We start from the raw sequence: 11,789 nt of genomic DNA on the forward strand, positions 1-11,789 counted from the left end.
TACAGGTTACTTAACCACATTTTACAGTTGTAGGGCAGATACAGTATATGCAAATGTCATGATTTAGTCTGAAGGATCAGTGTCACTCAAACTCTCAAAGGGCTGTGTTATAAACTGGATCCTCAGTCAGTGTTTGTGTTCTGCTGCAGTGCAGATAAATGTCTTTCTGTTTCTCTCGATCTGACAGTTTAGGATCATAATGGAAATGTTACAGTATGGAGTTCTGCTGATGATTTTGTCAGGTGAGAATGATTTCACTTCTCCAGATTGTTGTCATTAATTGTTTTTAATCATCTAACATGATTTGTTGCATGTTTTTCAGCTGTTAGCGGTCAGTCTTTGACCTCCTCAGATTCTGTGGTGAAAAAGCCTGGAGAATCAGTGACTCTGTCCTGCACTGTGTCTGGATTCACAATGAGCAGCTACTGGATGCAGTGGATCCGTCAGAAACCAGGGAAAGGACTGGAGTGGATTGGGCAGATATCTGGCTCAACTGTATATTATGCTCAGTCTCTTCAGGGCCAGTTCTCCGTCACCACAGACACCAGTAAAAACATGCTGTATTTAGAGGTGAAAAGCCTGAAGACTGAAGACACAGCTGTTTATTACTGTGCACGAGAGTCACAGTTACACAAAAGACTGCAGGGCTGAACAAAAACTATTCAGAACACGCATCAGATCATGATAGCAATTTTCCTGCAACAAATTATACTTTCTCATAAACAGCTTCTCAAATAAATGAGTATGAAGGTCTGGATTAATTAAGGTGCATCATAAAAGCATTCAAAACCTTTACGGTTTATCAATGATCAAAATACACAAACCTGTACAGTTGCCACATATAACATCAAGAAAAAATATCTAGAAAAAATAATGTGATATATTTTAAATAACACATTTACATATGGAAAAATTGGTGTATTAATCCTTCATAAGGTCACACTTTAAAGAGTTCAAACTTAAACATATTTTTATACTTTTATCAGACTTTATATATAAATACAAAATAGACAGAAAAGACAATGGACTATATTTCCATGTATATATACATACAAATGTGAACATATTTCGTATAAATCTATTAAACATATATATATATATATATATATATATATTTTTTTTTTTTTTTTTATACCCTCAGCATGGTTTTTTGACAAGACATTCAGCCAAAATAACAACGACAACAACCTGATATTGGAAAAGTGGTGATCTGTGTTCGTTGTTCTACTACAACCTATTGAAACTATACAACTTTACCAAAATCCTTTAGCTACTTTCTCATGAACAAAACACAATGTCACATCTGTTTGGTGGAACTAAGGGCTTGCACACACATGCCTGCTGTGAGAAAAAAATATATATGTATATAATAATAATTATGTTTATTCACTGAAGTACAATATTATTATTTATTATATATGATTATTTCCATATCACTAGGTTACGACGGCGTTTTAGTGCCACCTTAAAAAAAAAAAAAAAAAAAAAAAAAAAAATCTAAGATTACGAGATTAAACTCATAATATTTCGAGAATAAACTCAAAGCTACGAGAAAAAAGTCGAAATCTTATGAGAATAAAGTCGAAATGTTACGAGAAAAAAGTCGAAATATTTCGAGAATAAACTCGTAGTAATACGAGATTAAAATCGTAGTATTTTGAGAAATAAAGTCAAAATTACGAAAATAAAGTCGTATTTTACGTGAATGTATTGTATACGCTTCCACCCACAACACAAACCGACTGAAGCTGTCAGTGCAACCATTAATTGCAAAGCCGTACGGCTTGAGTTTATCATATGAATCCATATGCCACAATGCGTTGGGACCCCGGCTGAAGTACTGGCGACGTCGGAGACGTCGAGCGTGCCGGTGTTCAACTCCTTCAGGATCGATTGCTTTATTTGATCATCATCCTCATAAGCCGTTTTTCCACTGTCGTGCCGAACGGTTCTTAGAACGCTGTCCGTCTCCGTTGGCGTGCACATCCCCTCAGCATTTGTTGGTAACCTTATACCTGTCGTCGCCTTCTGTGTATTTTATTTTTTGCGTTGTTTATAGTTGTGTCCTTTTTCTGTTATTTAACAAAGTCCCAAAAACAGAAATATCTGATCATATCTGTTTATATTACAATTGCGTTACCAAGGCAACGACTGACACACTTGTATTTACATTCCAAAGTTCCGTTATCAGCACCACAGTGAAAAATGAAACCGTATCCGTGCTGACTGGCCCGGATCGGCACGGAACGGAACGGTTAAGCGAAGAGAACGGTTCGGATCGATAGTGGAAAAGCGGCTAAAGTCTCTTGAGAAACATCGTATCCTCTTCGAATAGCACGCAGATGTAACCATCGATATCCGTGGAGTCGACCACTGGTCGCCATTTCAGACTGCACAAAAGAGGCAATTTCCGAGAATAAAGTCGAAATGTTACGAGAAAAAAGTAGAAATATTTCGAGAATGAAGTCGAAATGTTACGAGAATAAAGTCGAAATATTTTGATTTTTTTTTCTTGTAACATTTCGACTTTATTCTCGTAGTTTCGAGTTTATTCTCGAAATATTACGAGTTTAATCTCGTATTCTTAGATTTATTTATTTTTTTTTAAGGTGGCACTAAAACGCCGTCGTACTAGGTGGTACTATTGTCCATGAAATGAAACTCAATGAACTCAAACATCAGTGACCCTGATTTTAATAATGTAACATTTCTATGCAAAATGATTGATGTCTGTTTCATATTTAAACAGCTACTCTACTGAGTGGAGGACTCATCACCAGTTCAGCCTTCTTATGAACCATGTTCACTTCATTTATCTTATTATCCATCTCCAGAGACAACAGCAAGAAACAGATGAACCTGCAGGTGAATAATATGAGGAATGAAGACACTGCTGTATATTATTGTGCAAGAGAGACACAGTGATGAATACAATGACAGCACTGCACAAAATCTGAAAACAAACAGCTTTCCAAAATAAAACTTTATCATTCGATTTCCCATTCCTGAAAAAGGGATGGTTCACCCAGAATAAGCTGCCAGCCTTTTTGTTAAACTCTTTGTAAAACACACATCTAAGTCCAATGGAGTCACTTTTTCACCAGACCATTAGCTTTAAACAATAAATTCTGTGTATCTACCCATTTCCTGTTGGGAAAAAAGTCAAACAAACAGAAATACAAGGTGACTATTTTAAAGTAGGTTAAGTTGCAATATTGCTATTTGACTATACAGTATGTAGGGTTAAGGTTTGACCCTGAGTCCCCTCTAAGACAAATGCTGAATCTCTAAACTGTGTGAAGACATTAAGCTTGTTCTTTACAAACAGTGGCGGTTCTAGGATTTTTCTGTAACAGGGGCCATTAAGGGGCCACATGTTACATTCAGGGGCCAAGTACAGGGTACATTCAAGCACACAAAATAATTTATTCAGTACGGTGCAAATACATTTCGGCAGTCATTCCTTTTTCAAACGCTCTAATAAAAAATTATGAGCCAGTAAAGTTCTTAATGATTTTTTTCATTTATTTATACTGTGTCCTTTAGGACACAATGCATAAATCACACACACACACACACACACACACACACACTAAAGTACATCACAGCGATTAATTAATCAAATACAATACAATTTACAGTGTGGATATATTTATACCTCCCAGCTTAAACATCTCATACAGTACACTCTAATAAGGTAAAGTGCAGCAGAGCACAGCAAATTCAGAACAAACAAAAGAGGTATTTTAACATGTACGTATGTTACCATAATGTTTCCAAATACAATACAATTTACAGTGTGGATATATTTACCTAAACATTTGTTTCTTATTTCTCATCTTTTTCACATATTGTCAGAAAAACAGATTGCAATTTAAGCCCTTTTTTGATGAGATAAACAATTTCGTACGTGCAAAGCAGCATTAACATACTGTAGGAGCAACAACTTGCACCTCCCAGCTTAAACGTCTCTCTCTCTATCTTTCTCTCACTCAATTTCTTTCACTTGCTCATTCACACATACACACACCCATACACACATACACCTCAAAAAAGAAGAATTCTCCGATTGCTATGCTTGGAGCTGAAACGCCTGACAAATTCATCCAAATCTAATGACCTGGCCCGTCGGGATTCAACGCTTAGGACACCCAAGTGACTCAAACGGGCATCACCCATGGTTGTCCTCAGGTGGTTTTTAATAAGTCTCAAGCCTTTTGGCTCAAGCCAAAGCCGCAAAGATAATATAAAGCCAAGACCTCTGCTTCTTCTCCCAAGTTGCATCGACACATTACTGCCGCCAATTGTTTGGGGGTGGAATTGCATCTGTAATCGTTGTGAAGAATTCTCCGGTTGCTCTTCTCGTCGACGATTGATGGAAGGGGGGCCAATCAGGGGCCAATCAGATTTCAGAAGGGGCCAGGGCCCCTATGGCCCCGCCTCTAGAACCGCCCCTGTTTACAAATCTCTAAACTACTTCACAGTTTTATTAAAAAAAAAAAAAAAAAAAAAATACTAAGTAGTTGTTTTACCCTTTGGTCATGTCTTATCTCAGAAGAATCCACTTCTAACTGACTAATATTTATATGGTGTGACGAGTCAACTGCCTCCCCCCTAATTGTCAGCTGCACCCCGTCGGTAATCGCCGCCCTTCACCAGGCTCCCGACGGGAGTGGGCGTGTGGGAGGAGGAGGGGCGCTGAAACATCCAGGTCTGGCGGCGTGTGATGAGGCACACCTGATGTGAATGAAGCCTCATCACCGCCGCTGTTAAAATGCCGAGCGCGCCTCTCCTCGGGAGACCGGTCTCTTCCCCGTGCATGCACGCTGGTGTCCTCGTGGGTCCAGGAAGGGGTGAAGAGGGACGAGCGCCGCCGTAGGACGAGCTGCCGGACCCCGCGGGTCCGGATGAGGACCGCACCCGTGACGGCTGACGGGCCAGGTTGCCGGGCCGTTTTATCCCCCCAGAAGTGCCGCATAGCTACAGGAGGACGATGCCGGTAGCGAAGCCGCCGCCCCTCGCACCCCGGACCTGAGCGGGGAGCGCGTGCGGCCGCCGGACTCCGCCCCTTACCTGGACCCTTCCCTTCGGAACACTACCCCTCCTTCACGGAACCCCGTCACGTCGAGGACACCAGATCCCCCTTTTATTTTGGACACTTTTTCCCCTTTTTGGACACTTTCTGTTATTGTTTAATAAAAGTCTCTCCGAGGCCTGGTAACATGAAGCATGATATTATGATGCTCATGGCAACTCACTGATTTTGAACACACAATTCCTGCTTTTCTAACAGTAAATAAATAAATAATATTGTTACCAATATCTTCTACAACACTGTAATGATAAAACGCTAGTAAATATTGACTATTATGTTGCAACAGTGCCTAGTTGTCTACATTGTCCATAAATTATAGTAAATATCAAACCTGACCTTTTTGCCTGGAGAGACTAATATATCACAAATGTTGAGAAATTGAGATAACCCTTTACAATACATATGTAATGTAACACATCCAAGCACCAGTCTTCCAACAAACATCCATAATCATCCTAGCAGCTAACACAACTTTAAGTTATTCTAAAGCATGTCATTCATTCATTATTAGCTCTGGCCAATTACTGCCTGACACTTGGAGTGTTGCAACCGTGTATAAGTACTGAATTTTTTCTTTTAGATTCACAGTTGATTTATGGCAGAATTATAGCTCTGATCTGTGTAAAACACACATTTGCTGAAGGAGGCACAGGCTCTGGAGGGCGCTCTGGAGGCGCCGGAGGAGGCACAGGCTCTGGAGGGCGCGCTGGAGAGAGCTCCGGCTCTGGAGGGCGCGCTGGACGCAGTTCGGGCTCTGGAGGGCGCGCTGGACGCAGCAGAACAGCTGATCATCGCTTAGACCCATTAGAAAACACGTGTTAATCATGGCATCGCTCCAACTCACCAGGTGACAAACGCCTAGGAATTCCTCCACATACTGCTCCAACGGCCTATTCGCCTGCCGAATGTGCATAATTCGCTCCTCAGCCCGGATCATTTTCTTGTAGCGGTAGGTGATTCTGTCACGCGTCGTGGTGTACGAAGAACGAGGAGTGTGACGAGAATAGTCCAATGCATAAACATTTATTAAACAATCCACATAAAGGCAGGAATGGACAGGAACAGCAGGGAAAATCCAAAACAAACACAACGTACACAGACGGGAACGGAATGACAATATAATCACCGACAAACCAATACAGACACAACCAAACTTATATACATAGAAACAACCAATCAGGGGGAGACAGGTGAACAATCAAACGGTGACGTAAATAATAAGAAATGGAACAGGAAGACCAAATAAGGGCAAAACAGGGAAAACACACACAAAACAGTCCAAAGGGTCTGACACATATATTAGTGTGTTACTGAATATAAAATGACATAAATTATGATATACCAGTAAACAGTCACATATTTTTTGATATGTTAATTATATATAAATGTGTTCACATTTATATATATTTTAATGACTTTTTTTTTACATTTAAAACAGCTTAGATGGGTCTAATGTTACTTTAGAGCTTGCATAACTCAAACATGTCCACCCCATTTCCCATGATGAGTTTCTGAACAGCTGACCATGCCTAATTTACTAGCTCCTTAATGTTAATCCAAGAAAATGAAAGAGAGACTAAATTACTTTTTTTTAACAAGAATTAATCTATATTCAATTTTTACAGTGAAGACTGTGCAATGCTATCTTACATTTGATTATTCAGTTTATAGTACCTGGACACCTACACACTTGGAAAAAAAAAAAAACAAAAAAAAAAAAAAAAAAAAAACATAAACATTGTGTAAATAGCACAAATAAATAAATAGAACAAACATACAAATTAAAAAAATTCAAAAAGGGCCCACGGTTACAGCCTCCACAGGGGCCCCAGCCATGGCCCTGTCTCCGCACTATGATGCAACAAGTGCAGCTTCCTTCCTTCCTTTCTGAGCTAAAAACTGGATTATATATATATATATATATATATATTTGGCATGTTCTTGAGCTTACACTTCACATAACAGGCCTGCTGGTGGTACTTGGGCTTCATTTAACCAACAGTAATAGTGTCATTAAATGATGTACCAATATGCAGTACATAAATAGGAGTTAATTTAACACTACTTTGAATTTATGTGACCTCTTATATTTTAGTAGTTTCAGGTTTGTTAAAAACCTGAAAAAACAAACAAAAACAAAACAAAAAACAAAACAACAACAAAAAACAAAAACAAAAAAACAGAAAACAACAGTGGATAGTTTTCAACCAATTTATGAATAACACTGGGAAGATACCACTCTACTTCACATTATCTAATTAAATTTGAGCTTGTTTAAGAAGCACACAATCTATAACAACACAATGGTAAATGATGACTGACAGATATGCAAACTTTTTAAAATAAACCAGTCAAACACGTGTTTTTTCAGAGTTTTGAGCCATCTGTTACTGTTTTGTACACGTTTATTTTCAATATAATTATAATTAGAATTAAAATGCATTTAGTTTTATAGACCACAATATTACTCTTGATAATTGCTGAGAGAGGGTCTTTTTAGTTAATTTTGGGAAACAGGCAGCACGTTCCTGAACAAAAGTAAACAGATGAAGTAATATTACTTTTCTCACTTACTGAAATATAAGTGAAGATTTTTTTTTTCTTTTGTCTACTATACTAACACTCAGATGCAAATGATTTTGTGGGAAGGGTCAGTGTCTCCCAGACTCCTGAAAGACTGTGTTATAAGCTGAACTTTCAGTCAGTGTGTGTGTGTCAGTGACTAAAACAGCTGCAGTGTAACCTATCACTGTTTTACTGTGGTAATGGAGATGCTACTGTATGGACTCCTACTGATGATTATTTCATGTGAGAAACTCCCATTTGTTCTGTATTATTGTTGTAATTTCACTGTTTTAAATCATCTAACATTATTTGTTCCGTGTTTTTCAGCTGTTAGTGGTCAGTCTTTGACCTCCTCAGATTCTGTGGTGAAAAAGCCTGGAGAATCAGTGACTCTGTCCTGCACTGTGTCTGGATTCTCAATGAGCAACAACTGGATGCACTGGATCCGTCAGAAACCAGGGAAAGGGCTGGAGTGGATTGGCCGTATTGACCGTGGCACTGGCATTATTTATGCTCAGTCTTTACAGGGCCAGTTCTCCATCACCAAAGACACCAGCAAAAACATGCTGTATTTAGAGTTGAAAAGCCTGAAGACTGAAGACACAGCTGTTTATTACTGTGCACGAGAGTCACAGTAAGACAAAAGGTAGCAGGGCTGGACAAAAACTAGCACACTTCACATTTTGTTAAATCTTGTTAATTTTCTGAGTGTTTTAGTAAAATTGAATAACTCAAGAAAACTATTATATTTTTATATAAAATTAAATAAAATGTTATAATAAAAACATTCACAAATTGCAGTTCATATGAGCTCTACAACATTCCACTGTGTGAACCTTCACAATCAGCAAGTTAAATGTTCAGCATATTAGTAAATATCTTTGAAAGATGATCTCTTAAACACAGTCAATGATGGGAAAAGCTATATAAACATTATTGCAAATATTCATAATTATCTAGTTGTAACAAGCATAGTTTGATTTTTCACTGTATTCTGTTCCTGCTTTCCTGTATTCCCTTGTTAGTTTCCTTTGTTGTTAATTAGTTCCACACTTTTGTTCTGTTTTCCATTGATTACGGTTGTCTGTATTTAAGTACTTAGTTTCCTTCATGCTTGTGTTTAAATTATCTTCTGCATCTTTTCAGTGTTAATAAAGACTGTTAGTTTAATTATCTCCTTTGTCAAGCACACCATTACTGCCACTACTATGTCTCTGAACTAGTACGAATAAACAAACAATACACTGAAAGGCAGAGATGGTTACTGAGGTTATAAGGTCACAGAAAATGTAAACGTACCTTTAGAGGGCACCCTAGCTATGCAAACTTACTTCTCCTTGCCCTCTTTAAAAGGCCTCCACTCTATTCATCTCCAGACAAAAAAAAACTTGTCTGTGACTTTGATGCATCAGCTTCCTCTTTTCATAACATGACAATGGATATTGTGTCTAAACTGGGTTTTATCCTTATGTTTACTCTCACAGAATGTAAGAGGCTCTTGAAAACCTGTTAATAATCAGATTTATTCATGTGTACTGTTGTAAATGTTAATGTTGAACTGTTTGTTTTTCAGTCTGTTGGTGTCAAACACTGACTGAGTCTGAGTCAGTGGTCATTAAACCTGGAGGATCTCACAGACTTACCCGTACAATCTCTGGATTTAGCAGTGACTATGCAATGTCTTGGATCAGACAGGCTGCAGGAGGAGGTCTGGAGTGGCTGGCATACATCTCATCTGGTGGTGGTACTACATCCTACTCTCAGTCTGTTCAGGGACGCTTCACCATCTCCAGAGACAACAGCAAGAAACAGATGTATCTGCAGATGAATAACATGAAAAATGAAGACACTGCTGTATATTATTGTGCAAGAGAGACACAGTGATGACTACAGCTACAGCACTGCACAAAATCTGAAAACAAACAGTTCTCTAAAATAAAACTATCATTTTATTTCTCATTCCTCAAAGGAATAGTTCACCCAGAATGAGCCAGCCTTTTTGTTTAGTACACTTTCTAAATCACACGTCTGAACTCAACGGAGTCACTTCATCTCCAGACCATTAACTTTAAACAATACATTCTGTCTATCTACCCGTTTCCTGTGGGGGGGAAAATGATAGTTACGGAGTTATGATAAGGGGGGCGCGGCAATGCTAGTGTACAGCCGATTTTTATATATATTCAAAAGAAACAACGGCCGAAAATATCTGCCGCGCTGCCCGGCGGTATTCAGCGCCCTCCGCTCAATGTGTGACGCTCCGCTCAATATTCCGCTCTATGAATGTGTGTTCCCCTGAGTTGCTCACGGCCCCTATGAATGCTCCACTCGTGTGCCGCTTATGCTAAACGGAAAAGCGAAGTCCGCTCAAATAACGCGCCGACAGAAAATGTCAATGTATACTTGTTCTTTGCAATAGCATCGCATACTGTGCTGTAACTGTTGTACTGCTGTACTGGACAACACTGGTAAAATGACGCGACCCTCTCGTGACTGTATGCTCTGCTCACATCCTCTGATAATAATAGCTTTTTAGGACTATACATTATTTTGATAATTAGTCCAAAAAAGTTATAATCCAATATCTAATTCCGTTTCATAGAACTGAATAAAAAATAATATATTAAGATTTAATATTCGTATATTTTCTGTCCAATTTTATTGTTACTTTCAATAAACGTTGCTGCAGCTGTCTGTTATCAGTTGTAATTGTTTTTGTCGTAAAATAACAGACCACTAGATGGTGCAATTGATATCAGAAATGAGAACTGCGGTTTGCCGAGTAAAATTATGAATGAATGACGCATAGTAGTTCTGCTCTAAGCATGGACACGGTTTTGAAAAGACATCAAGTGCCAGGTAAACGTAGATAGATGGTAGATGATGCAGATGATGAATCTACTTCAGAGATCGCAACTACAACAAAGAGATAAAAATATGAGAAAATTGAGAAAATCTGTATAAAAAACAATGAATGCTGTTACATAGTACAAAAAACAAAACAAAACAAAAAAAAAACAGTACATAGTAAAGCTGCATGCTTTAATTTTAATGTTTCTACTCTAAAAGTGACTAGTTCCTTGTTTAGTTTTTTTCAGTAAATTGTCACACACTGAATTATAGTAATTGTAATAATTATTACATTTCAAATAAATCCTTCTGAAATTGTTTGAGAGGGGGGGGATGGGGGCTTGAATTTTTTTTTATTCTGCAAAAGGGGGCCTGGCAGAAAAAGTTTGGGAACCACTGCCTTAGACAATGCTGGATCTCTTGAATATTCCAACTTACAGTTTTATAAAAAAAAAAATAAAAAATACTAAGTAGTTGTTTTACCCTTTGGTCATGTTTTATCACAGGAGAATCTATTTCTAACTAACTACAGTTACAAAAGATTGACAATAAAGACAGACTCTCAGAGCATGTTGTTCACTTTTACAGACGCTCATGACAACCCATGGATTCCCACGTAGAAGGCGACGTTCTCACAACCTTGCGCAACGTTCCCTAAAAGTTGTCTAAAGGTGACGAATGTCCCGAACATTTACAGAACATTGGAGACGTTCCTAAAACGTCCTCTTTTGGTTACGACAGTTCTGGTGCTCAATGTCCGTTATACGACTTTAGGGGGACGTTCCATTTTGGTTATTTTTTGGTCACATAAGAATGTTACAAAGAGGACATTTGGGACATTTACAGAACGTTCTCACATGGTCCTCTTTTAGTCATATAATAACGTTCGCAATATGACTTTAGGAGGACGTTCTATATTGGTTATTCTGTGGTCATATAAAAACGTTACAAAGAGGACATTTAGGACGTTAACAGAACGTTCTCACATGGTTCTCTTTTGGTCATACAATAACGTTCGCAGTATGACTTTAGGAGGACGTTCTATATTGGTTATTCTACGGTCACATAAGAACGTTATAAAGAGCACATTCACGACGTTAACAGAACGTTCTCACATGGTTCTCTTTTGGTCATACAATAACGTTCGCAGTATGACTTTAGGAGGACGTTCTATATTGGTTATTCTACGGTCACATAAGAACGTTATAAAGAGCACATTCACGACGTTAACAGAACGTTCTCACATGGTCCTCTTTTAGTCATACAATAACGTTCGCAA

At 38.3% G+C, this 11,789-nt stretch overlaps 3 gene segments (V, D, J or C); all 3 read left to right on the forward strand.

The window, feature by feature from the left end:
* The first annotated feature begins 91 nt into the window (after positions 1-91).
* Positions 92-651, forward strand: LOC127161604 (Ig heavy chain V region 914-like). The segment is given in 2 exon segments: positions 92-242; positions 323-651. Coding segments are annotated over 2 exon segments (372 nt in total).
* A 7,160-nt stretch (positions 652-7,811) lies between these two features.
* LOC127161594 (immunoglobulin heavy variable 3-74-like) lies at positions 7,812-8,298 on the forward strand. The segment is given in 2 exon segments: positions 7,812-7,903; positions 7,988-8,298. Coding segments are annotated over 2 exon segments (354 nt in total).
* A 755-nt stretch (positions 8,299-9,053) lies between these two features.
* Positions 9,054-9,544, forward strand: LOC127161595 (Ig heavy chain V region 914-like). The segment is given in 2 exon segments: positions 9,054-9,147; positions 9,234-9,544. Coding segments are annotated over 2 exon segments (369 nt in total).
* Positions 9,545-11,789: the final 2,245 nt, after the last annotated feature.

Source organism: Labeo rohita, unplaced genomic scaffold, assembly GCF_022985175.1.
Source record: "Labeo rohita strain BAU-BD-2019 unplaced genomic scaffold, IGBB_LRoh.1.0 scaffold_680, whole genome shotgun sequence".
In the NCBI taxonomy this organism is placed as follows: domain Eukaryota; kingdom Metazoa; phylum Chordata; class Actinopteri; order Cypriniformes; family Cyprinidae; genus Labeo; species Labeo rohita.